Genomic DNA, 27,268 nt, shown 5'->3' on the forward strand with positions numbered 1-27,268 from the left:
GATTATCTGGGGGCCATTAGCCACCGGGAGTAGCCCACTGAGTACTGCACTGTACTGCCTCCTAGGTATATGCTAGCTAATGTATCCTAGGTATTTCTGTGTCGAGAACTGTGCTTGTCGCATCTGAATCACTCAATTTTTAAGATAATTTAATAAAACTGTTTTTATAAAATATCCTTCAGCGTTGTGTGTGTGTGTGTGTGTGCCTCAAGGGTCAACAATTATAACCTACTTCCCGTTACAAATTCTGAAGTAGGTCAGGAGAGAGTCCTATTACTTTTACCTCCTGGAACTGTAGAGGTGTTGGTAGAGACCTTCGCCCAACTGAACAGTGGAGATTGAGAGCTGTATGGCTGTTACAAGATTACCAAGTTACCTTCTAAGGCAGAGGTCTCCAACCTTTTTTCCTCCGAGAGCTACTTTGACAAAATGGACATGGCCGAGAGATTTTATGTTCGTAGTAGCAAGCCATGTATTCACATACCTGATCTCCACCCAAAACCGCTGAACAAGATTTGTATGCTTTTAAAAGGTTCCTTTCAACTCATTTATCTTCTCTCTTTGTAGACTGTAAATTTGATTTCGTAGGAATTTTAACGTGTTTTCCAAGTGGCTGGGTTATCAGATTTATGAACATCTTCCTCAAACTTTTTGGAGAGCTACTTAGAAACAAGTGGGGACCTAATGGTAGCTCGCAAGCTAACTGTTGGAGAGCCCCGTTCTAAGGCAAGAGGCACAATAGTTGCATTTATATTCAAGTGTATGATCACTGAGCCAGGTGGGAGATATCATTCGTCCATTCAGACAAGCCCCAAACAAAGAAATCATGAGCGGTAGAGGAGGCACCAGTAGTGTAGTGGTATCATACAGTACAAGAGTCCCATTCTTTACCCGGGTTCGATTCCCGGCTGGTGCAGACCTTTGACGTGATGGAATTTCGACAAGTCTATTCCAACGTCTTTTATGGGGGCAGCCGTGGCCTACTGGTTAGTGCTTCGGACTTGTAACTGGACTTGTAACTGGAGGGTTGCCGGTTCGAACCCCAACCAGTAGGCACGGCTGAAGTGCCCTTGAGCAAGGCACCTAACCCCTCACTGCTCCCCGAGCGCCGCTGTTGTTGCAGGCAGCTCACTGCGCCGGGATTAGTGTGTGCTTCACCTCACTGTGTGCTGAGTGTGTTTCACTAATTCACGGATTGGGATAAATGCAGAGACCAAATTTCCCTCATGGGATCAAAAGAGTATATATACTTATACTTAGGTCTGAAAGGCTTTGTGAATAACTTTTAAGAGAAACTCCTAGCTAAAATCTTTTAGTGCAATGTAGGAGTAGGCCTACTCCTAGTGCTAAGATAAAAGGCTTTGTGAATATGGCCACTGGTGTCTAACCCAATGCATAGCCCATTTACTGTACACTAGGGCTGGGCGATATGGCTGAAAACTGTATCACGATATAAGTATTTCATATCAGTCGATATCGATAATTATTGATTTAAAAAAAAAAAAAATCTATTTCAGATAAGGACCAGAAGGGGAAAAAAGTTAAATTTAAACACTTTTATTTTAAACTTAACCTTCCTCTGATTTGAATCACCTCAGTGAATTCAAATCAGTGAAAAACACTCAAATAAATAAATGTGCACATAAGTCTGAATGAACAGCACTGGTTGAAGCCTGGAAATATTGTAAACAAAGTAGCTAAATTTGCTAGTTTATCATAGTTCTACTGGTTAGACTTCAGTTTCCCCACGTGTGTTTAAGTTTCAAATGAATACTTTTTCTCCTTAGGACAGGCCCGTTTGAGTCTTGGAAAATACTTTTCCATTTGCATCGGGATTGAGATGATTAGAATTTAGCAGTCAATTTGAATGCAACAGTTTTGAACAAATTCGTGCAGCGTGCTAATGATGCTAACCGGATTTAATAGCAATTTAGCCAGTCGTCTTGCACGATTGTGAATGTTTGGATTACATGTGCATGCTGAGGAGGGATGCGCCTGTTGAGGTTGAGAGGGAGAGAGAGAGAGAGAGAGAGAGAGTGCACGGGGCAAGGACTCAAGAGTCTGTGTTGAGGTAGGCCTACTTCTTTTGTCTACTCTGGTAGAGTTGCACATACTAGCTACAATGCAAGATATATTTAGCCTATTTATTTATGGACAACGTAAGGTGGGAGGTGTGTGTTGCTTTTAATTATCGAATGTTCTATCGAACGCATTTTTATTGATATGGAGTACATATCTATTGCGATACATATCGCTATCGTTTTATCGCCCAGCCCTACTGTACACAAAATAATGGTTGAATATTACTGATGATATTTAATTGTTATTTAAGAACATGCAGTGCGCGTAGGGCACCAAAAACATCTTACTCGTAAAAAATCATCATACCGATCATACATGCGCAAACCACAGGCCTTTATTTTGGGCAAGCATGCATTCGAGGCAAGCCTTTATTTCATAAGGCTTCTGTTGTAGAATTTTATATAAAGCCTGCGCTAACAGTTGTCCTCCTGCCCCCGCTACCACAGCTGTGTGAGCGCGTCCCTGGATAGTGTGGCATGCTCACGCGTTATGTCTCCTTCTTGCAAACTTGACTATAGCAAAACCATTAATGAAAGCCAAGCAACTATTTACATCTTCATAAAATAACAACTTGCCAGATATGCCTTCATGGACAATAACATAGACAGCAAATTAAGATATGTTTTCGTTTTGTGGAGCTGCACCGGTATCAAAAGAAGATTTCGATTTTCGTTAACCACTGTGTAGCCAAGCCTTATGCTATACCCAAGTAGCCTAAATCGAGGTCATTTTTAATTATGCATGATTTATTTTGTTATTGAATTCATAGGCTGGGAATGGATTCCTCTCGGCAACAATTATGTTTAAAGGTAGCCTCCTGCTTTTTCAGAAGGGGCGGCAGGCAGGCTACTGACAGAGCAACGTACAGTGGCAGAGCGACGCACAGTGGCTGAAAGTGGTACTAAAGTTTCACGCAGCTTCACGTCAAGTAATGCTGAATGAAGTGGCAAGTAATGCCCACTGTATTGGCGTGACATTGGAAGTGCTGGTAGCCTAGCCCCTTCAAAGCTGTAACAGCCTGGCAGTGATTGTGTGGAGTGTACTGTGTGCAGTGATGCTTATAGAGAAGCTTGAGTGGAAACTTTCTGCATATGTGCTGTGCTGTAATGTGCGAACCTGTTTGCAAACTCTTGCCGCTACAAGTAACATTACATTTTTTGCCAAACCCCCTGTATAACAGCGACCGGACAGGGTGAGAGACTGGGGCCGGAGCTCTGCCTGCCGCTTCCACCTCGGGCCAGTCAAGAAACCTGGGCCGTCGGTGGCTGTGACCACCTCACTACCGGTGCCCCTGGAGACAAATCCGACTGGGTGGGGTGCAGAGGCCAAGGACCCCCTGGTGGCCATATGGAAGGACTGCTCTTTGGACATTGTCCATCTCTTTTAAATCTTTACACTTACCCCCCCTATTTTGAGTTTTTGCTCGAAATTGCACACTGCCTACTAACAATGGCCCTGTTTCCACATACTTTGACTTGTATTCAAGTGCTTGACCTCCTTTGAAAGCAGAGGCCTAGTAAATTATTTTGGTGCCAATAGATTTACTGTGTGATGAACTGTCAGAGAATGACAAAGGGTAGAATGATGATTTTCTTTTTAGGCGGTTTTGTACATCTCTGGAAATGACCACATTCTGCCCTCTTGGTAATTTATTTTGTCTTGGAAACACAACTGAGGCCCACTACCAGGTCTTGTGAATCTGTATCTCAAAGTAGATCAATATAGAATGAAATATGAGTACTTTAGACCATTATTTGCTCATGTGTGTTGTAAAATGCCCTATAGAAACTCCCCATAGGACTTTTGGCTACTTAAGGCATTTTTGATTTTGATTTTTGATCATATTTAAAGGAGAATTCCGGTGTGATATTGACCTAAAGTGTGTTGAAACATGATACCGAGTGTGAACGTACTGTATGTCTCATAGCTCACCTCGGCTTGTCCCCTGCACTCAGAAATCTAGCGCTAGTTAGCCAATGCTACCAACAGTGTTTCGTTGTGGTGCCTCGGGCATCGGCCTAGCCATGCAAATAAATCACTGTTTTACATCATTTACGAGGTTCAAAGTAGCTCCATACTTCATTGGTAGACTTCCGAGGGCTTTGACATTTAAAACGAGACATGGAGAACTTTGAAAAAGCACTGGTAGTTTATTTACAAGACGATTTATACAGACAGTACCTTAAGGAATTTTACCGTTCGACGCCATCTTAAATTTAGTCACGATAAGTCGAGCGACGAGTACGAACGAACAGGTATGATAAGGGATCAGATTCCAAAAATAATTCAGTGGAAATGCATGGATTCAGTTGCTTCCAGTAAATAAAGATTTTAAAAACAGTTTAGCTTTTAGGCCTCAAAGCCAAAAAGCATTTGTGAAACTAATCGTATTAGAAAAAGACCCATCCCCTTATACTAAGCTGGCTATACCCCTGCATGTGTAATGTTGTGTTACAACCCTAAAATATCTGTCAGATAGAATGTCAGCATTGTTAAATGTAAACTTAAATGTACCTTCAGAATGGTGGTAAAATCCGGCATAGAGTGCCACCAGGACAGCCAAAACAATCGGCACCATCCATGCAATACCTGTGTTTATATTAGTGAATACAAATACAACATAAAATAGCATATGTTATTGTAATATGTCTGAGGTGTCCACAATTTACAAATACACATAAACAACATTAAAAAATAACATATTTTACCTGATTTGCTCCATTGAAGTGAACTGACTTTTGCTGGTGATACTTGTGGTTTCTGTTCAATTTCATGTGTCTTGTGCTCTGTCAGACGAGTCTCAACACTGCAAGTAAAAATGATCTGATTGGTCAGCTTTACTTATGCCTCTATGACAGTAAACTAAATAGCTTACTTTGCCATGTAGACAAAGTAATTCATTAAGTAAGTAATTTGAATACACAGTTTTGGGCTTTGGGATACACTGATCCTCATTTTTTTTTACAATTTTTTCATTGACTATGAAAATAATCTTTAGTCTAGTTTCAGGCCTGAAAGGGGCAGAGAACCCAAAAGCTGGAGGTACTGAACACCTGCCAGATAAGCATGGGTATAAAATGTTTGTGGTTTGGGGATTCTGTAAGTACATCAAAATGGGTAATCAATGTAGCCTACATATGTGACAATATTCTTCCCTCATAATGAAGTCATATGTTGAAACACTTTCGATTGGATGGGCCATATGTCAATTTGGCTGGTACTGGTCCACCCAGGCCCTTATGTCGGCCCTGGTTTACACACACACACACACACACACACACACACACACACACCCACACACTAACTCATAATCACTCACTCTGATTCAGAGGGTAGTGATTCACCGCTGAAGTCGGGAGCGCCATCCTTGGAGTTTAAAAAGCCAACTTCTCAGAGGGTGGAATACTGTTCTTTACTGTTGATTGCATTGAATACAGTTTCCATCGCAATTAATTAGAATACAGTTTTTATATTCAACTAGAAATGTAATGCCAGAGGAATTACAGTAGTGGATGGAATGTTGCTGGCTTAATGTTGGTGGGAGATTCCTGAAAATAAAACATTGAATCACTTAATCTTTGGGTTCATACAAACCCTCGTACCAAAAAACCTTGTGTGTCAAGGCGTTCTTGAGATATAACACTCAAGGTGTTTTTGACCTTGACATTTGACCTTTGAGATCCAACATCAATTTACTTCATCTTTGAGTCCATACAAACACTCATACCAAATTCCAGGCATGTATGTCAAGGCATTTTTGAGATATCGCGCTCAGAGTATTCATGGACTTGACCTTTGACCTTTGACCTCCAACATCAACTCACTTCATCTTTGAGTCCATACAAACACTTGCCGTTCTGGAGATATAATGCGCAAAGCATGAGATATGGCTGTGACTTTTATTTTGACACACGGGAAACACTTAAACAGGATATGTAGTTCAGGGAGAGCCAGATGCTGTGCCAGTGTTTTGATTAGCCCGGGAACTACTCTGGGAGCTTAACGAGCGCAGCTGGCTTTAGGCCATTATGACATCACAGCCTCCATTCAAGTCTATGGGGGGAAAATGAGCTTTTTAAAAATGTTCATCCTCTATTTCTCAAAAAGTATAAACTTTTAAAAACATCTGAAATAATAACTCTCTTGTCCAACTCCAGACCTACACAATGGTTATTTCAACATGTCTGTACGTTAAGCGGTTAGAGTCGCATTCATTCTTTTTTTTTTTATGCCTTTATTGATAGGACAGTGGAGAGTGACAGGAAGCGAATGGGAGAGAGAGCAGGGGTGGGATCCGGAAAGGAGGTGCCCCAGCCAGTTGCGCCACAGCTGGGGCCAGAGTCGCATTAATTCTTGAAAAGGTAAAAAGAAAAGGTTATAATAAGAAGAAGCCAGGAGATTTCAAGATAGTGGATTCCATCCACTATAATTTCAAGTTGACTGGGATTCAGTTCCAAACTAATTAATTACATTTCAAAATAGACTATTCAAATTCAGTTTTTCAATACAATTTTTAAATTTCAGCAATTCAAATGAAAATACTAAATGTTCAGATTAAGTTTGAAGTGGAACAAGTTTTACTCCATATTCTGTTCCTTGCTGTTGATTGCATTTAATACAGTTTCTAAAACGAGTAGGTGCATATCGATGTTTGCTTCTGATAGAGAAAATATATTTATTGGTGGAAGAATGATTATCTATGAATAAATCCTTACATTTCTCGTTGCTGTGCCTTTATTTTACGGAATCCTGCCAGATATTATGTAGCAAACGTTTTAGAAAAACAATAAGTCACTCAAGTAGCCTCTCTGCTTGCGCGTCGTGCCTAACAATTGGCCCTTAGCGATTCTAAAATCAGTGTAACTCAGGGGCGGACTAACTATCTGACATACTGGGCATTTTCCTGGTGGGCCGACTCACCCTTTTTAAAATAGGCTATAGAATTTCATTCGTTTGGCCAACGATCGGCCCAAAGGAAAGATAGTCAATGGCCCATTTGTTCATTTTCCATCCTGACATTGGACTGATCCATTAACAGCCCTTGTCAGGCCCCACCCCTCCCATTTTGGCTCAGAGCCAGGATTCTGTAAGCACATCAAAATGGGTGATTCATGTAGCCTACATATGTGACAATATTCTTTCCTCATTTTACAGTCATATGTTGAAACACTTTCGATTGGACAGGCCATCTGTCAATCTGGCTGGTACTGGCCCACCCAGGCCCTTATGTCAGCCGTGGTTTACACTAGGGGTGAACGATTTTGGAAAAAAATCTAATTGCGATTTTTCTCACAAATATTGCGATTGCGATGTGATATGCGATTATTTTTAAGCTCTTTATCTTCTGTCTTATTCAACAAAGACAAGCAATATATTATTCTATAGTATGACCAACACAAAATTAGATAAGTTAAACATAAACTGTTCTTTCCTGGAGCCCAGGCCTATGTTATGATGGCATTAGGTCATTGAATAAGATTGATGAATGAAATATTTTTTATTTAACTATTTTAATCACATTAGTAGACCTATATTTGTTTAACTTCCAGCTTTGTAAACATTTAATGATTCTTATAAGTTTCTATTTTGTTTCTATTTCATGTAGTCTTCCGTTAGTTAACAGTTAGGTCTACATGCAGTGGCACTGACACGGCTTCTCCTTGTCCTGTGCTCTCCGTGCTTGCACACACACACACACACACACACACACACAGAACCGCTCCTCTCCTCTGTTGGCTACTTGCACGTGAATTGGAACAAACTACTGTAGATTGTTGCAGCACAAATAAATGCGGCCAAATGACCGGTCCGCTCAGTGTTAACTAAAGGTTAGCATCATCAACACCGCAGCGCAATACGCATGCATGCAAATTAACTAGTTTGTTTATATCACAACAAAGCCAATCGCGGAGACAAAACTCTTTAAACAGGCAAAGTTAGCAGCAGTTAGCAGCATGTATGTAACCTAGAGCCTTAGCAGGTAAGCTAATGTTGGAACAGCTGGATTTTTGGTGGTTAGCTGTGTCAACTACTTGCGGATAACATTATGCATCAATTCATTACCTGTGAGATGAAATGTTTGCGCAGCCAACCCCTTTGGATATCGCAAATGCCCCCACTGTTACTGTACTCCAGTAAACAAAGTCCCCAGTGCACAGGTGAATGGCTGCTGCTGTGCAGCCTAAACACTCGTTTAAACACGAGTTTTAATCATCAGCTGGACAAGTGAACGAAGTTACCAGCCAGAGTAGCAGCACAGGGGAATTATGAACTAGAACCAGGGACATGGCAGGTTCAAGCAAAAGGTAATGAAGAGGTTTAGTTTTAACCAAAGTAGCTCTACTGATCAGACCTTTCTTGACACTGTTAGCTGGTCCTCTTGTTTACGTTTTTTGCTTCTTCAGTGGTCGGTGTGAAGAATCGTGGCGCATAGGCAAGCGCAAGTATAAATGCATTTTGGTGACGTCACATATTACGAAGCGTAATCGCAGCCTTTGCGGTTTGAAAATCGCGTTTCATCATATCGCGATATTATCGCAAATGCAATAAATCGTTCAGCCCTAGTTTACACACACACAGACACACACACACACACACACACACACACACACACCCACACACACACAAACTCATAATCACTTACTCTGATTCAGAGGGTGGTGATTCACCGCTGAAGTCGGGAGCGCCATCCTTGGAGTCATCACTGTCCAAGCTGGGCGCCGGAGATGGAGATCTTTGTTTATTTGATCTAGTGATACAAAGAAAGAAAACAAAATCAACACAACCTTTAATTTTTCCCAGCGTGAATGAAACAATTCACATCCAAACTCAGCTACAGTTTAAAAAGCCAACTTGTCAGAATTATGTTCTTTACTGTTGATTGCATTGAATACAGTTTACATCCCCATTAATTGGGGGCAGCCGTGGCCCACTGGTTAGCACTCCGGACCTGTAACCGGAGGGTTGCCGGTTCGAGCCAGTGGGAACAGCTGAAGTGCCCTTGAGCAAGGCACCTAACCCCTCACTGCTCCCCAAGCGCCGCTGTTGTAGCAGGCAGCTCACTGCGCCGGGATTAGTGTGTGCTTCACCTCACTGTGTGTTCACTGTGTGCTGAGTGTGTTTCACTAATTCACGATTCAATGATTGGGCTAAATGCAGAGACCAAATTTCCCTCATGGGATCAAAAGAGTATATATACTTATACGTATACTTAATTAGAATACAATTTATTATATTCAATTGTTAAGTTGACTGGGATTCAGTTCCAAACTAATTAATTCAATTTCAAAATGTATTATTCAAATTCAAGTTTGAAGTGGAACAAGTTTTACTCCATATTCTGTTCCTTACTGTTGATTGCATTGAATAGAGTTTCTAAAACAGATAGTTTGGGTCCTTGATTATGATTAGCTGAATTGTGTTTGATGCCATTGTAAAATCCAGCACAAACGTACACCTAGACCGCATTTTGTTCTATATTACTGCGCTACCACAACTTGATAGAAAAGTTAGAGTAGGTGCATCTCAATGTTTGCTTCTGATGAAGGAAATATAATTATTGGCGGAAAAATTATTATCTATGAGTATATCCTTACATTTCTTGTTGATGTGCCTTTATTTTATGAATTCTTGGCAGATATATGTAGTAACCGTTTAGAAAAGCAACACGCCACTCAAATCCATAGGTTACACTGATTTGAGAAACAACTAACATTTTTTTTTGCCTAACACATCAAAATGTGTAATCAATGTATCCTGCAAATGTGACAAAATTCTTCCCTCATTTTAAAGTCATATGTTGAAACACATTCAATTTGATGGGCCACTTGTCAATTTGGCTGGTACTGGCCAACCCAGGCCCTTATGTCGGCCCTGGTTTACACACACACACACACACACACACACACCCACACACACACAAACTCATAATCACTCACTCTGATTCAGAGGGTGGTGATTCACCGCTGAAGTCGGGAGCGCCATCCTTGGAGTCATCACTGTCCAAGCTGGGCGCCGGAGATGGAGATCTTTGTTTATTTGATCTAGTGATACAAAGAAAGAAAACAAAATCAACACAACCTTTTTTTTTTCCCAGCGTGAATGAAACAATTCACATCCAAACTTAGCTACAGTTTAAAAAGCCAACTTCTCAGAGGGTGGAATTATGTTCTTTACTGTTGATTGCATTGAATACAGTTTACATCCCAATTAATTAGAATACAGTTTTTATATTCAATTTCAAGTTGACTGGGATTCAGTTCCAAACTAATTAATTACATTTCAAAATAGTCTATTCAAATTCAGTTTTTCAATACAATTGTTCAATTTCAGCAATTCAAATGAAAACACTAAATGTTCAGATTATGTTTGAAGTGGAACAAGTTTTACTCCATATTCTGTTCCTTACTGTTGATTGCATTGAATACAATTTCTAAAACGAGTAGGTGCATCTCGATGTTTGCTTCTGATAGAGGAAATATATTTATTGGCGGAAGAATGATTATCTATGAATAAATCCTTACATTTCTCGTTGCTTTGCCTTTATTTTATGAAATCCTGCCAGATATTATGTAGCAAACGTTTTAGAAAAACAATAAGTCACTCAAGTCCATAGGTTACACTGATTTGAGAACCAACTAAGAGGGTTTTTTTGCCTAACAATGGCCCTTAGCTATTCTAAAATCAGTGTAACCCAGAGGTGGAATAGGTATCTGACATACTAGGCATTTTCCCGGTGAGCCTACTTACCTTTTGGGCCGATAGAATAGGCTATATAAATGAATTTGTCTACACTAAATTAATCTGTTTACATAAATTAATTTGTTTAGACTTTTTTGAGAAACAACTAAGGGGGGGTTAGACACTCTGCTTGCTCGTCGTGCCTAACAATTGGCCCTTAGCGATTCTAAAATCAGTGTAACTCAGGGGCGGACTAACTATCTGACATACTGGGCATTTTCTTGGTGGGCCGACACACCCTTTTTAGAATAAGCTCTAGAATTTCGTTCGTTTGGCCAACGATCGGCCCAAAGGAAGGACAGTCAGTTAGCCTGGGTGTTCCCATGCTGCCTTGCGCGCGATTTGATTCACACTGCTAAGGCAGCCTGGAGACCATGGAGCAAATTTTTGCCTGAGATAGGGGACCAATCACAGAACAAGGGGGAAAGCAAGACGATGATATGCTTTGCACAGACGCATTTGATAGACATCCGTGGCACCCAATAAACGGATCTGGGCATTTTTTTCAAATACGAGAAAATTAACGTTTGGTTTCCAGACCACGTCTCATTGAGTAGTGGTGGCGCTAGCCAGGCTAACAGTCAGTAGCTCATTTGTTCATTTTCCATACTGACATTGGACTGATCCAATAACAGCCCTTGTCAGGCCCCATCCCTCCCATTTTGGCTCAGAGCCAGGATTCTGTAGGCACATCAAAATGGGTAATCAATGTAGCCTGCAAATGTGACAAAATTCTTCCCTCATTTTAAAGTCATATGTTGAAACACATTCGATTGGATGGGCCACTTGTCAATCTGGCTGGTACTGGCCAACCCAGGCCCTTATGTCAGCCCTGGTTTACACACACACAGACACACACACACACACACACACACACACACACACACACACACACACACACACACACACACAAACGAACAAACTCATAATCACTCACTCTGATTCAGAGGGTGGTGATTCACCGCTGAAGTCGGGAGCGCCATCCTTGGAGTGATCACTGTCCAAGCCGGGCGCAGGAGATGGAGATCTTTGTTTATTTGATCTAGTGATACAAAGAAAGAAAACAAAATCAACACAACCTTTATTTTTTCCCAGCGTGAATGAAACAATTCACATCCAAACTCAGCTACAGTTTAAAAAGCCAACTTCTCAGAGGGTGGAATACTGTTCTTTACTGTTGATTGCATTGAATACAGATTGCATCCCAATCAATTAGAATACAGTTTAAACTATTATATTCAATTTCAAGTTGAGTGGGATTCAGCTCCACACTAATTCATTCAATTTCAAAACATACCATTCATATTCAGCTTGTAAAACAATTGTCCACATTCAGCAATTCAAATGAAAACAATACATGTTCAGATTAAGTTCAAAGTGGAACAATTACGTTTTACTCCATATTCTGTTCCTTACTGTTGATTGCATTGAATACAGTTTCTAAAACAGATAGTTTGGGTCCTTGATTATGATTAGCTGAATTGTGTTTGATGCAATTGTAAAATCCAGCACAAACATACATCTTGACTGCATTTTGTTCTATATTACCGCGCTACCACAATTAATACAAAAATTAGAGTAGGTGCATCTCGACGTTTGCTTCTGATAGAGGAAATATATTTATTGGCAGAAGAATGATGATCTATGAATAAATCCTTACAATTCTTGTTGATGTTCTTTTATTTTATGAAATCATGCCAGATATATGTAGTAATTGTTTTAGAAAAGCAATAAGCCACTCAAGTCCATAGGTTACAATGATTTTAAAAAGCTAATGTGTTAGAGGGTGGAATTCTGTTCTTTGCATTGAATACAGTTTACATCCCAATTACTTAGAATACAGTTTTTATATTCAATTTCAAGTTAACTGGGATTCAGTTCCAAACAAATTAATTACATTTCAAAATAGACTATTCAAATTCAGTTTTTCAATACAATTGTTCAATTTCAGCAATTCAAATGAAAATACTAAATGTTCAGATTAAGTTTGAAGTGGAACAATTTTTACTCCATATTCTTTTCCTTACTATTGATTGCATTGAATACAGTTTCTAAAACGAGTAGGTGCATCTCGATGTTTGCTTCTGATAGAGGAAATATATTTATTGGCGGAAGAATGATTATCTATTAAGAAATCCTTACATTTCTTGTTGCTGTGCCTTTATTTTACGGAATCCTGCCAGATATTATGTAGCAAACGTTTTAGAAAAACAATAAGTCACTCAAGTAGCCTCTCTGCTTGCGTGTCGTGCCTAACGATTGGCCCTTAGTGATTCTAAAATCAGTGTAACTCAGGGGCGGACTAACTATCTGACATACTGGGCATTTTCCTGGTGGGCCGACGCACCCTTTTTAAAATAGGCTATATCATTTAATTTGTTTGGCCAACGATCGGCCCAAAGGAAAGATAGTCAGTGGCCCATTTGTTCATTTTCCATACTGACACTGGACTGATCCAATAACAGCCCTTGTCAGGCCCCACCCCTCCCATTTTGGCTCAGAGCCAGGATTCTGTGAGCACATCAAAATGGGTAATCAATGTAGCCTACATATGTGACAATATTCTATACACACACACACACACCCACACACACACAAACTCATAATCACTCACTCTGATTCAGAGGGAGGTGATTCACCGCTGAAGTCGGGAGCGCCATCCTTGGAGTCATCACTGTCCAAGCTGGGCGCCGGAGATGGAGATCTTTGTTTATTTGATCTAGTGATACAAAGAAAGAAAACAAAATCAACACAACCTTTATTTTTTCCCAGCGTGAATGAAACAATTCACATCCAAACTCAGCTACAGTTTAAAAAGCCAACTTGTCAGAGGGTGGAATTCTGTTCTTTACTGACATTGTCAGGCCCCACCCCTCCCATTTTGGCTCCCATTTTGGCTTCTAATTGTTCACAATCTACTTTACCACTACCTGCTACTTTGCTAAGTCAGCTCAAACTAACGCCAGCAGGGCAGGTTGTCTTTATTTACGGATGACTGTGTGTGTGCCTCGGAGGGGGGGGGGGGGGAGGCTGAGGGGTCGATCCAGCATGAACTCTGTGGTGGATAGGATCTACAATTAGGTGTTAATTAATATTACTACGCTAGGTCGAAGTACTCCCAAGTGCTATTGCGCCACACATTGTAGTTCTCCTGTTTATTCGCTTGGAAAATCGGCACGTTTCATGTTGTGTGACCTTACACATTTTTATCAACTACTCGTGCAACTGTATTTAAGTAGGGAAAACGTGGATGTTTTTGATTACTGCTATCTTCCTCCCTCTATGGCTATGTCTGAGCCCGCTAGCATAGCAACATGCTAACACATTCGCGCCGCGCACCAGAGCGTTTGAGTGCACGTACCGACACGGGAGAGGTATGACTCATCTCGTGAAAGTTAAGGTAAGAACATATATTACTACTAGGGTTGCCAACTGTTCCGTAAAATACGGAATCGTCCCGTATTTGCAAGGAAAAAGATGTGTTCCGTATTGAAGTGATACGGAACGCATTTTGTTCCGTATTATTGAGAATCAACTCGTGCAAATCCATGACAGATCAGTATTATAAGTTAGACTATGAACGAAAAATACACGATTTGTATGAAAAAAAGGGAAACTCTGCTGCTGTCATTTATCCCTCTCAGTTTGTCTTGTCTGTCATCACTATCCCAACAGAGAATGCACTTTTCGTTTGAGCCACTGTGAGTCACATATATTACGCTGATAGCGTAGCGTGAGACAACATGTCTTGTCATGAGTTTTACAGTGCATCTGTGCAAGATAAACAAATAGGCTAGCTGCAGAGACAGAAAAAAGCCAGAAATAAAATAAGGTTTCACCAAATTCAGAGCTTCTGGAGCTGCTTGTGATGTTCAATATATTTTTTTCTGACAGCATATCTGCCAGTTCAGTTTTCAGTTATTTAATTTGAGTATAATAGGCTACAAACAGTTATTTCTTTATCAAGTGTTTTTGCATCGAAATGATTCTTGTTTTGCACCAGATAGAAAATGAGTAGGCTAGTAGGCTATAATGTTGGCAAGAATTTTCTTTTAAATATATTGTGAGAATGTGTGTTCATTTGACCAAATTGTGCACTCATTTTACTCAATTATGATCTCATTTTACTAGATTGTGCATAGAATGTAGTATATTATGTGCGCATTTTAGTAAATAATGGCTCACAATTTTGTAAAATGATACACTATTTAGTACAATACATACATAATTTCAATACCCCCCCCCCCCACTAACTGAAGTGGATGCCTGTGTACTGAAGTGTATTATCGAACCCCCCCCCCCCCCCCAGTTCCTTATTTTCATATCAGAAAGTTGGCAACCCTAATTACTACTGACATTGTGTGGTGTGTTCCTTTAAGGTAGGCCAGCTATCTAAGTCTCTAGCAAGGTTTTTGCTCCTTCAGGTTTCCATTGTATTGTTGATTCTGCTTTTCTCTCGAAATCAATCATAAATTGAAATGTGTTCCTCACTCTGAGATTAGTGTTTTTCATGCGGGGAGAGGCTTTGGAGCTGGGTGAGCCTCCAGGCTTTTGTAACCACACTAAGTTTCCCAATATGTAATTTGTGATAGATCTGGTCCCAATCATGTGCCTCTCCCATACGGCTGCTAACCTCGCTGTCTTGTTGGGGGTGCTATCATAATCATTCATAAAGTACCCGTCCTCTGATTTGTCTTCAGACCAATACCTGTAGTGTATGTCACATTACGGGCCCAGCCAGGGGTGCTATATGCCTGATGTGGTGTGGCAAGTGTATGCTCGATTAAGAATCGATAAAGCACACACCTCCATCCCCTGACACACCTGGACTGATCCTCAGAAGTGTCTCGTATTAATAAGTAGGTATAGTTAATTCTGCGTATCCAGTGGTCAGAGCTGCAAACTGATTGTTTATGAATTCTATATTTATGGCATTGTTGTTGTCTACGGCTCCCGTTTCCATTTCTCTGGCACAATATTGTACAGCGTGGGTGAAATTGTCTCCTGGCTCTATGTCCCCTGTGATGTGAGTCATCCACTCTGTGGCTGGGACATTCCGCTGTTTCACCATGTCTTCTAGTTTTCTTGAAAAGTCTGGGTCTCCAGTGTCTATTTTACGGTTTGTGACAGAAACCTCGCCAATCATTTCCTGTATATCCCCCCATGAGGACGATGTCCAATTTTTGTATACTCCTGATCCATCCCAGTCTGATCTGGGCTACTACTCTGAATTACTCTGAATTTCGGGAGTCTTGGTTTTTCCCAGAATCCAGTTTTGTTTACCTGTTCTGTGAGGCATTCAAAAAGCCCTTTTTCCCACTTTGCAAATCCTGCTTGTGACTCATTCATATTCTTCCACCAGCTCCTGACACTCCAGTTGTTTAGGTTAGGTACTCTGATGTACCACTCCCAATGTCTGCCGTCGAATGTCTCATGATGGATGATTTGTGCTGGGTTCACATTTATGTGTAGCTTCGGAGATAGAGTATTAAAAAAGCACTATGCAGGTCTGGTTATTCCTTCGCTGTTTCTGGCTGCGAGATTTGGGCTCGCATTTTTCACGACACAGCTCCCCCTGCAGCTCCGGTAGCAAGTGACTGCTACGCTAAACCCCCACTAGCTAGCGAGCTAGCCATCAAGAAACAAAGCTAAACACATACAGGGCTCACAATAAAACAGTCCAGCAAACACAGTTAAAGAGACTATCAAACCACATTACAGTTCATCCAAGGGTAGGCTACTTACAATTTCAACAGCAACAAAGCCAAGTCGGCGTCCGTTTTGCAGTCTTCTTCGAAACTACAATCTGACTACATTTTCGAGGCGCGATTGACAGTGTTTCCTCTAGGATTTTTTTAAGCAATGGGGGCAGGCCAGGAACTGACAACTGACACTTCGCTGCAACACAAACAATTATATGTATTCACCTCTATTCACACACAATGAGGCATTATTTTCAGTTGTGATTGAGCTGTATATTTGGAGAATCTACAACAGGTCTGCATAATGAATTTTGAAAGGCAACTGCGACTATTGTGCGTCTGCCCCATTTCTGATACCGTGGGGGAAGAAAATTAAACAGTGGGGGGTCGCCACTACCAAATCAACATAGAGGAAACACTGCCGATTGGATTGGATACGCTGAGTCACATCCGGATTTCCTCGGACCGGGAACAGAAAGTTGCATATTCGTTTTTTCCACGGAGAAGCAATAGGGGGAGACGAAGCACCCACCAGAAAGTGTTGTAGAACCATCAGAACGACTCTCAACCTGCATATTTAAGGTAATTTTTGCTAACATTTTTGCGTAGTCTTCTTTAAATAGGTCCAGTTAAAAAAATGTTTTCCTCTCATGCTTGTGGGGGTTAGATCACAGTATTTGCATCGTGTTTTCGTGATCATTCTTGTTGATCCAATATGTTGTTCAGGAAGGGGCTTGGGGTTATGTGTTACAGACCTTTTTAATGAGTGTGCTTTTCCTGGGGCTGGCATTTCCATCCTCTCCCAAAGTCTCCTACCCAGTTGCTGTTTCTCTGTCTCTAGGGAGGGTGGATTAGATACGGTGACCTCCTCTGTTTCTAGTGAGGTACAGTATATGGGGGCATGATGACCATCATAGTCAGGATTTCTGGAAGTTCAGGTATAATGCAGTTCATTTGTTCCTCAGTTGGGTGTTGTTGACATGAGCAGTTTTCATAGCTGAACGGCCCTGCTCTACTTGTTTCCATAGTTACCCCTTGTGCTATAAATAGGGCACAGGTGATAACAGTTAGGTTTACCTATTGCCTTGTGCATTTTAAAATGATAGTGGCTTTGAGTTCTCCTCTTTTTCTAAAAGGAGTTATTTTCTTTTTCAAAGGAAAGACAGTAAGTGGCCCATTTGTTCATTTTCTATACTGACATTTCCCCGGTGGGCCAACGCACCTTTTGGGCCGATAGAAAAGGCTATACATGTATAACTTCATTTTTTTGGCCAACAATCAGCCCAAAGGAAAGACAGTCAGTGGCCCATTTGTTTTTTTTCCATACTGACACTGGACTGATCCAATAGACCTCTCCAGAATATATCCCGCCTCCTAACTTCCGTATCCATCCAACTTCCGGGCGTGGATTGTCTATGGGAAATAACATGGCGTTTTGAAAGATCGTACCTGTCAAACTCTGTAGGTGACAAAGTAGAAAAAGCTGCTGGGCAGATTGGCCTACACACTTCTGCTATCTAGTTTCCACTGGATTTTTTGATTTTCGGTGCCGTTTGAGTAGTATAGTCTATAGTATACTACTTAAACGGCACCGACAATCAAAAAATCCAGTGGAAACTATATGGCAGAAGTGTGTAGGCCAATCTGCCCACCGGCTTTTTCAACTTCGCTACCTACAGATGTTTTACCGGTATGATATTTCGAAACGCCATGTTATTCCCCATAGACAATCCACGCCCGGAAGTTGGATGGATACGGAAGTTACGGAGGCGGGACTTATTCTGGAGAGGTCTATAACAGCCCTTGTCAGGCCCCACCTAGTGCTGGGCGGTATACCGGTTCACACCGTATACCGGTGTATATTTTCGTTATGATATAAATTTTTAATATACCGCCATACCGGTGTATTTGATTACACAACATTTGGAACGCTGCGCCGCGCGACAGTGTTTCAGACGGGACACCTTAAGTTTTTCCCCTGAAGTATGAACCTTAAGGCTTAATTTCTCCTTAGGTAAGGGTTTATTTAAGGGTGTTGCACAGAATACCTTAAATTGTTTGGAAAAACGTTAAGGGATACATACTGCATTGAAAAAGGATTTAGCCTACCGTCACGAAAATTCTATTGAGATTGTTCAACAGCTGTAACTAGCTGGCTAGTAGGTGATGTCGTTAGTTAGCAACCCACCGAACACAGTGAAGTTTAATGATCTTGTCATTCATCTCACCTTAAGAATATTCGCTGAAATTATCCAGGTAGCAAGTAAAGCATGTTATAGACATGCACTGAGCAATACTAGCTGGCTAGTTAGAAATTATCCTGACTGTCATCAGTGCACCAAAACGAACTTTTTTGTTAATGTTTTGCCTAGCGAACCGAACTGAAGCTCATGGCAGGCTAACAAGACATCCACATCCACATGAAGTTAACGTTAGCCTACCACTAACGTCATGTAAACCACACAATAACAATACATTTCTGATAGGCCTATTTGACAGAGTAAGCATATTAACAGAGAGGTTTTATTTTAAATTGTATCATTTTCAAAAAAGTATAATTATTGCAAGTTGCACTACTTTTTGTATTGGTTTTATACAAGATGTACTAAAATTTGCACAGTAAAAGTTCTGTATTTTGACTGCAATTGTCTTTGCATTCTGATTAGATTCTTCATTAGAATCATGAGTGGCTCTTTGTAAACAGCATAATTTCCTGGGGCCATGCAAAACTGCATTACCACTAGTGTAGAGTTATTCTACATCATGACAGTTAAATAGACCATCCTTAGTCAATGTATTGCAGCAATTCCTCTCTCAACCTGTAGAAAATGCTGTGAACCTCTGATTATGCATGGTAAAAAAAATACCGTCATATACCGTGAAACCGTAAGAATTTTGAAAAATACCGTGATATACATTTTTGGTCATTCCGCCCAGCACTAGCCCCACCCCTCCCATTTTGGCTCAGAGCCAAGATTCTGTGAGCACATCAAAATGGGTAATCAATGTCGATTGGATGGGCCCCCTGTCAATCTGGCTGGTACTGGCCCACCCAGGCCCTTATGTCGGCCCTGGTTTACACACACACACACACACACACAAACTCATAATCACTCACTCTGATTCAGATGGTGGTGATTCACCGCTGAATTCGGGACGATCACCCATGGAGTCATCACTGCCCAAGCTGGGCGCCGGAGAATGGAGATCTTAGTTTATTTGATCTAGTGATGCAAAGAAAGAAAACAAAATCAACACAACCTTTAATTTTTCCCAGCGTGAATGAAACAATTCACATCCAAACTCTACAGTTAAAAAAAACAACTTGTCAGAGGGTGGATTTCTGTTCTTTACTGTTGATTGCATTAAATACAGTTTACATGCCCATTAATTACTGTAGAATACAGTTTCAACTATTATATTCAATTTCAAGTTGACTGGGATTCAGTTCCAAACTACAGCTTATGTGTCACGGGGTGACTAGGTGGGGAACAAGTTACTGGGGATTTAGTTCTCTATGGGAAAGCTGAGGGTGTGACCCCAAGATGGCGGTCCCCGAGCCGTTCATTGTTTACTAATGAGCCACAGGTGTGTTAGCTCAGTGGTGGTGGTGGTGATTGGTGCACCGTTTATGGGATTAGCATCTTAAGCACATGATACAGGACAAAACGGGAGAGAGGCTCAGGACGAAGACGTGCTCCGCTGAAACGGATCGAAGCCAGGGACCCTGGATGTCGGCGTACTGGATCTGGATCGACCGATCGATGCTGTTGTGTTGATGTTACCGACTGGGCTGCGCCGCTGTGCGAAGGGCTATCTGCGTGAACGGATACGAGAGGGGTGGAATCGTCCGCCCCTCCATGAGCTAAGTGAATTCTCTAAAGCCTGTTTGTTACCGTACAGCTCGTGCTATAACTGTGAGTGGTGCCCGACGTCTTAGGCTCTGGCCATTTGTATTCCTCCCTCTTCCAGAGGACCTAGCTTCGATGTGGATACGGACGAGATCCCCGGGAGGTTTACGGTAGCCTATACACTGCTTGGTGGACCAGGAGAGGGGTGAGGACGCTCACCCCTCACTAAGTTAAGTGACTCTTCTATAGCCTACTCCGGCTCACTGGCTCCGAAGCACTCTCTCGCTCTCCCTGCTGATCCCTCCCCTCGATCGTGGCTCTACTGCCTAGACTAACGACTGGACTGTCCTTGTTTAAATCCTCCCGCTGTCATTCTAGCCCAATAGCGTCATAGTAGTGTATTGTGTGAACTTGCTGTGCCTTATAGCCTTAATAGTGTGCTGTGTAAACCTGTGGTGAGCCCTATAGCCTTAATAGTGTGCTGTGTAAACCTGTGGTGAGCCCTATAGCCCTAATAGTATGCTGTGTAAACATCCGGTGAGCCGTATAACTTTAATACTGTGCTGTGTAAATGTGTGGCGAGCCTATAGCTTTAATAGTGTGCTGTGTAAACGTGTGGCGAGCCTATAGCTTTAATAGTGTGCTGTGCAAACGTGTGGCGAGCCTATAGCTTTAATAGTGTGCGGTGTAAATTTGCTGTGGGTTAAGATAAGACAAAGAATATATTCTTTGTCCATATGTTCGCTATTGCATAACTCGTACTGGGCTAACTGCCCCTTAATAGGCTTACTGTGAACTTGGGTTGTGACAAGTGGGGGTGTACTGTAAAAGGGCTGAATCTCTGTGCCCCTCCATTCCTGTAGCACAGAAACCAACTCCAGTCGGAGCCCTGGGCCGTGACCGGGCCAGTAACAACATATGCTTCGAGGTTGCCGACATCACAACTGGAGGTGGCTCTACCTCAAGCGCGGACGGGTGCAGCTTGGACTGAGCATTGGACTGTGCATTGGACTACTGTTTTAATATTTTTTCTATTGCATTGCCCTTTTAGCTCATGTATTAATAAATCATATATTTTTATACTGTATCTACATATCCCCGGTTCATTGAAGGGCAAAGTGTACTCCCCTGGGTTCTGGTGGGGGGGAAGAAATATTAGCGACCCCTGGTGGTGACAAGTGGCTTATGCAAATGGAATGTGGGCCCAAGGCGGGGATGAACTGCCCACACCCCTGAGTACACCGCTTCATTTGGACATACTTGCTTTTTTTATGATATTATTTATTATTTTCAGAGAAAATGTTTATTCCTCTGTCTTCCGTCAGTTGTTTCAGATCCTATTCTTCCGTTCTCAGACCAGTGGCAATAGACGTCAGGCTTTCAGACATTACCTCCAGAGTAGCCTATATGCGGAGGTTTGTCAAACGGAGGTCCAACCCTTCGGGTGATTCAGATATGACGCTAATTTGCGGACCTTATACTGACCTAAGTTTATCGAGTGAGCGGTGGGGGCTTGAGAGATCGCAAGAGGCGTGTTATGACTCACCCGACCGGTAGCGCGACACCGTGACGTCAAAATGACGTAGATCTTGCTGGCACGCCAGGATTTTAGCCAGGTAGCGTGAGGTAGCGCACCAGTCATTTTTTTTCAGACGAGCGCGACAAAGCGGAAACAGGAAGATGGACTAGTTCGAGGGCAAGCGAGAGTTGCAGTGTTTTGAGTCGTGAATTTTTAATAGTTTGCTGGATAAGTAAACAAAGTTACCAGCGAGAGTTGCAACACATGGAATTATAAGGAAAGAATAGAAACAATTTATTTTCAAACAAAGGATATCTATTAAGGCCTGAACAAAATCTCTTTCCACTTCAGGAAATTACACAAACTCAGCCAGCTGCTAGCTAGCTAGCTAGCTAACTAAACTTTTTAAATTATTAAAATTTCCCTCGGGATGACTAAAGTATCTATCTATATATCCATCTATCTATCTACCTGTGCGCACACTAGTGTTGCACGGTGCACCGATACTACAAAAGTATCGCAATACCCTGAAATTAAAAATGTCACGATGCCCAATTTTATTAGTATCGATACTTTTGAGAATGACCGTGTTCTTTTGAAGTAACATGCGTGTGCACAAGGCATGCTTCTAGCGCCTCCTCCCTTAATCTGTGGCTGTGCGTCTTTTCTCCTCACACACTAAGCGCAGCTGTCGTGCTATAAACAGCGAGACATGGCTGCTAGTTCACGTGATGCTATGGTAACACATCATAATAGGCTAATATCAAGTTGATTTGCTCACTTGCATCTCACAAGTTTGTGTGCTAACCTACCTAGGCTGTGGGATTTTGGTCATTTAGGCCTACTCATACAGTCTATGGGCCTACTATTTGGGTTCAATGTAATTTAGAAATAGGCTAAGCAACCATGACAAACTTTTACATCTGAAGAGAGATCCTTGCTAACTATCCCGCTAGCTCAGGTCACGTTTGACAATTATTGCTCGCTAAAATCATTAATGAACATTGCAGGACACTTATCTCTTCTATGATCCCAGAAAGATTTTCTTCGACTTGTACATTTACTTGTACATTTGAACATTTATTTTATCTAATGACATACACAACATAATTAATTGCATCCACATATTCTTATGCGCTATGTGCAACTTTTATTCACTAGACTAAAACCGTGAGACAAGGTCAATTACTCTCACGTAGGCTATCTCTTAAAGTGACAGGCACTCAATTACACACATATCACCAATGTGCACTCAATTAGACCTACACACCACATTAAAGTTATGCCTAAGTGTAATAGTGTAAAAATAGTTATAAATTTAGAATAGTTTTCAAATTGCTAAATATATTTACTAGTAATTATGCAGAATATATGAAATATGACAAGCCATCATTTTCCATGTGTGTTTGTGTGGAGAGAGTCAAGCAGAATCTGGGATTGCCACTGGTGTGAATGATCACACTACAGTATATTCAATATTACTGATGATGATGTCAAGGTGGTGGGGCCCCCAAATCAAATACATTTTTTAAAAAGTATCGAAGAAGTATCGAAATCGCAATTCTTGACTTGGTATCGGTATCGAAACATTAATTTTGGTATCGTGACAACACTAGCGCACACCTTGGAAACTAGATTATAATGATGGTGGTAGTTGTGAAAAGTAGCAACCAAAGTCTGAAGTACCATCACAGAGGCTAGCTAATAGCAGAGCCCGTTTACATTCTCTGCTACTAGTGTTTCTTAATGCAGCTTCTTCTGCTGTGTAACGTAGTTAGCGTTAATCTTTTCACAACAGCGACACCTCTGTTCAGGAGAATATTGCAACTAGTGTCGTGACCACGACGCGCGAGTATAAATGGTAACGGCGCTTCTGTGACGTCACATTGTCGCGCTACCGGTCGGGTGCGTCAAGTATGTGGAACGTTTAACCAAAGATGGTTGATTACGAAGATACTTCATGAGAGGCCATTTCCTGTCCCTGGAAATTTATGCAAATAGGGTAGCAGTACACGCCCCCACACATTTATGCAGTGATCGGGCTCTCTTTTTAACATTGAGGTCTATGGTAGAATCCAAGAATTTCCCAGAATTTGTCAAAGCCTTATTTTTCTGAGCAATGGATGCACATTTCGGACACAGTATCATGATCTCCAAACCCTCCTCCCTATTTCAGTAGAATGTCGTGATAGTATGACCCTCCAGTCGGGAGAAAACCAACATTAATGAAGGTGTACACCAAGTTTATTTTGTACTCCGGCTTGTCTGGCGTGGAACCGAGGCGTAGACCTACCTGCAAACAATGTAAGAGGCCTATGTTGACTGCATCAGTGCTCAAAGTATTCTACAAGTTTATCAATTAATTGTTAATAACTAACTAACTTCTATTCAAGTCATATTTCTGGGACTTTCTGGGATATGTTTTTCTATATTTTATTCACTCGTTCAAATGTTCATACAAATTCACAAAGTTCTCATCAGGTGAGTGAAAGTGGTCATTTCAGATGTTTTTGCCAGCACTTCATAAACTCTCATAGTTTGAGAACTTCAAATTATTTGTAGGATATTGCTTGTTCACAACTTGAGCTGTGTATGCAAAGACACAGAGTTCAGAGTTCACACATTTTGAATAAAATACACTTTTGGGACTCCCTGCTAATACTTTTGGGAATGCTATTTTTTATTAGTATTTTTTCATTTGAGCTACATTCTACACTGATATGGCATGATTGCAATATAAACACAGCTAACAATGGTATTAAATTGCAGTAGCCTATGATTAAATGTAATGTAATATTCAACTAAGGTAGACTGCTGTTGTTCACAGCACTAAGCTATTTATGGTTAGCCTACTAATATACTTCGAGTCTCTGGCCCTCTCTTACAACCAGGCATAGTGAGCTGGCCCTCGGAAGAAAAAGGTTGGGGACCACTGGCCTAAACTGATCGTGTGGGAAATCAGATTATCTGTCAATATTGGGCTTTGAAAATAAGGGATATTTCCTCAGTAATAGTAGCCTACATTTTGTAACATTTATAGAGAAACAGAGGGGAAGTTAAATTAGAAATTAGAATCGTTGGAAATTGAAAACTCATACAAAAAAAGATTGTTTGAAAAAAAAACGGGGATTGATCAAGTGTTCGAGCCCCCGAAGCCACCCCCTTGCTCCGCCAATGAACACACACTCATAGGCTACCACATGGCCAAAACCATCATCGTGAATGTAGGCCTACTTCATATGTTTTAAACGTTACATTTTACTTTTTTTTCCTTTTTCAATTAACTTCTTATTTTTTGTATGTGGTCGGCTATACACTCCACAAGTGTAGTGCTCTCTGTAGGCTATACACGTGTGTGTACCTGTCTGCCAACATGTCCAACCCTTATTACACAGGTTATCATTTGGGATGGAGCAATTCAGGGAAAATTCTACAACATTCAGCCACGTGTGCGCGCGCCCAAGCTACTTTACTTTATCTGAAAATGGGAAGTAGGCCTAACGCCGGTGATCCACTAGCATGCGATGCGAACACCGCGACGCAGTATCCCTATTCATTTCTATGAGAAGCGAATTCCGCACCCGCGTAGGATTCTTTTTTCGTCAAAAAGTTCAGCAATCCCCAACTTTATGCAAATGAATCCGTCCATCGCGAGGCGAGTATCCAATAGTAGAGCAAAACGCAGGGGAGGTCCATCATCACGTAGCCTAAACAAAACCTAATTTTCCGGTAGTTTGGTTACCGCCAACGTACAGAAACATGTCCGATGAGAAAAAATAAGCATAGCAGTGTCTACATTTCCGTGTTTGTATGATGTGTGGCTAGAATCCTACAGGGACAACTTCATGATTGAAATGACCGCCCAACTTGCAAACTAATTTATAGATGTGACTTTCCCTCGGTAGCCTAATTTAAAAATAGTGGAGGGAAACATTTTGTTTGGTTGTTTACTAGGCTACATGCTCTTGCCCTGTTTCCACACATCTACAAAAGGGAACGCCCATCAAAGCGTCCTCATGGAGGGTAGCGTTGCGATTTGGTGAGTTCGCATCACATGCTAGTGGATCACAGGCGTAAGTTTTCTAAGCGGCCACACGCATACAAAATAAGCAACGTTGACGCCGCCATTTCACCCTTCTGCACTATAGGCTACTACAACCATATGAACGTTTGACTTGATGAAAAAATAATTTAGTCAGTAGGCCTACACTAGTACTGACACAATCTTCCGTCGACAAAAAAGTGAACCATTACATCCCACGAAACATGTATCGATAAAGTGGCTTTTCAAAATGTCTCTAAGATGGACAAGCCAAATATGCAGACAAGGCTACAGAATGCTACTGGTAGTCTCCTAATTTCTCAGATATTCACCAGGACAATAGGCAAAAGATCTCAACTAAAAATCATAAAAACAAAGTAGGCTAATAATATAGGCCTATCCGGAGTAGGCTAACATCTAACACAATTCCCTTTCATTTCGTGCACCTTTTCTTTCATTTCGGTTACCGAAAAAATAAGAACAACAAAACAAAACAAACAAGAATGTAAGACATAGACTACTCACCACGAAATAGGTCCTTTAAAATGTAAATTTTCCAAGACGTCTCTAACAAAGCCTGTCGGCTACACCCGTCTTCGCGAACTCTGAAATGGCGATAACTCCTTTCACTTTCGATCAGAGTAACTGTCAGTTAGGCGCCGCTATACTGCGTTCAGCAAAATTGGACCAGCCCAAAACAGAAAAAGACAAAAGCCACAAAATATGAATAAGCTAATAAGAACACTGGGCAATCGTTTTATTTTAAAAGCTTTATTGTATGACTAAAAGCACTTTGATCAGACAGTAATGCTAACAACTGTGCCTTCATGTAGGCTACTGAACTGAACTGAATATGTAAATCAGGGGTGTCAAACATAAGGCCTGGGGGCCAGATCAGGCCCGCCAGCAGGTTTCATACGGTCCCCCCAGATGTTCTGGGTAGGAGGGGAAAAAAAAAAAAGATAGACTTCAACAATGTGTAATAAGCAATATCTCTATGATACATTGATTAAACCTAGCACTACAAACCATCCTCAGGAACGAAGAGGCTGAAAGAACTGACATGGAAGTAGGTTATTTCAAGAGAGAAATTGCATTATATATGACAGTAGTACACAATTTGTATGGTATGTATTTGTAGGGCATGGTAAAGGAGTATATCAAACAACACCCATACCCATGCAGAAAAATGACCATGACAATGACAGCACTCACAAGGTCTCATTCCAACAAATCTGGCCCACTACCTAATATGAGTTTGACACCCTTGATCTAAATGCAACCATTTTGCTTTTGCTCTCATTCTTCATGAATTGAATATGTAAGATTCCTT

At 41.2% G+C, this 27,268-nt stretch overlaps 1 protein-coding gene across 7 annotated transcripts in view; it reads right to left on the reverse strand.

The window, feature by feature from the left end:
• LOC143101192 (basement membrane-specific heparan sulfate proteoglycan core protein-like) overlaps positions 1-26,550 on the reverse strand; it is a 74,378-nt gene extending 47,828 nt beyond the window's left edge. For all 7 annotated transcript variants that reach the window (XM_076264601.1, XM_076264597.1, XM_076264599.1 and 4 more), the window contains exons 1-8: positions 26,461-26,550; positions 19,642-19,747; positions 13,436-13,540; positions 11,759-11,863; positions 10,020-10,124; positions 8,726-8,830; positions 4,791-4,888; positions 4,597-4,671 (exon numbers count right to left, since the gene is read on the reverse strand). In XM_076264601.1, coding sequence (XP_076120716.1) covers positions 4,597-4,671; positions 4,791-4,888; positions 8,726-8,830; positions 10,020-10,124; positions 11,759-11,863; positions 13,436-13,540; positions 19,642-19,691 — 643 coding nt within the window. In that variant the 5' untranslated portion in view covers positions 19,692-19,747; positions 26,461-26,550. The remainder of the gene's footprint in view (positions 1-4,596; positions 4,672-4,790; positions 4,889-8,725; positions 8,831-10,019; positions 10,125-11,758; positions 11,864-13,435; positions 13,541-19,641; positions 19,748-26,460) is intronic.
• Positions 26,551-27,268: the final 718 nt, after the last annotated feature.

This window comes from Alosa pseudoharengus, unplaced genomic scaffold (genome assembly GCF_046254945.1).
Source record: "Alosa pseudoharengus isolate Yale_2024_CS ecotype anadromous, Long Island Sound unplaced genomic scaffold, YU_APseudo_1.1 YU_APseudo_1.1_scf_30, whole genome shotgun sequence".
Classification (NCBI taxonomy): Eukaryota; Metazoa; Chordata; class Actinopteri; order Clupeiformes; family Clupeidae; genus Alosa; species Alosa pseudoharengus.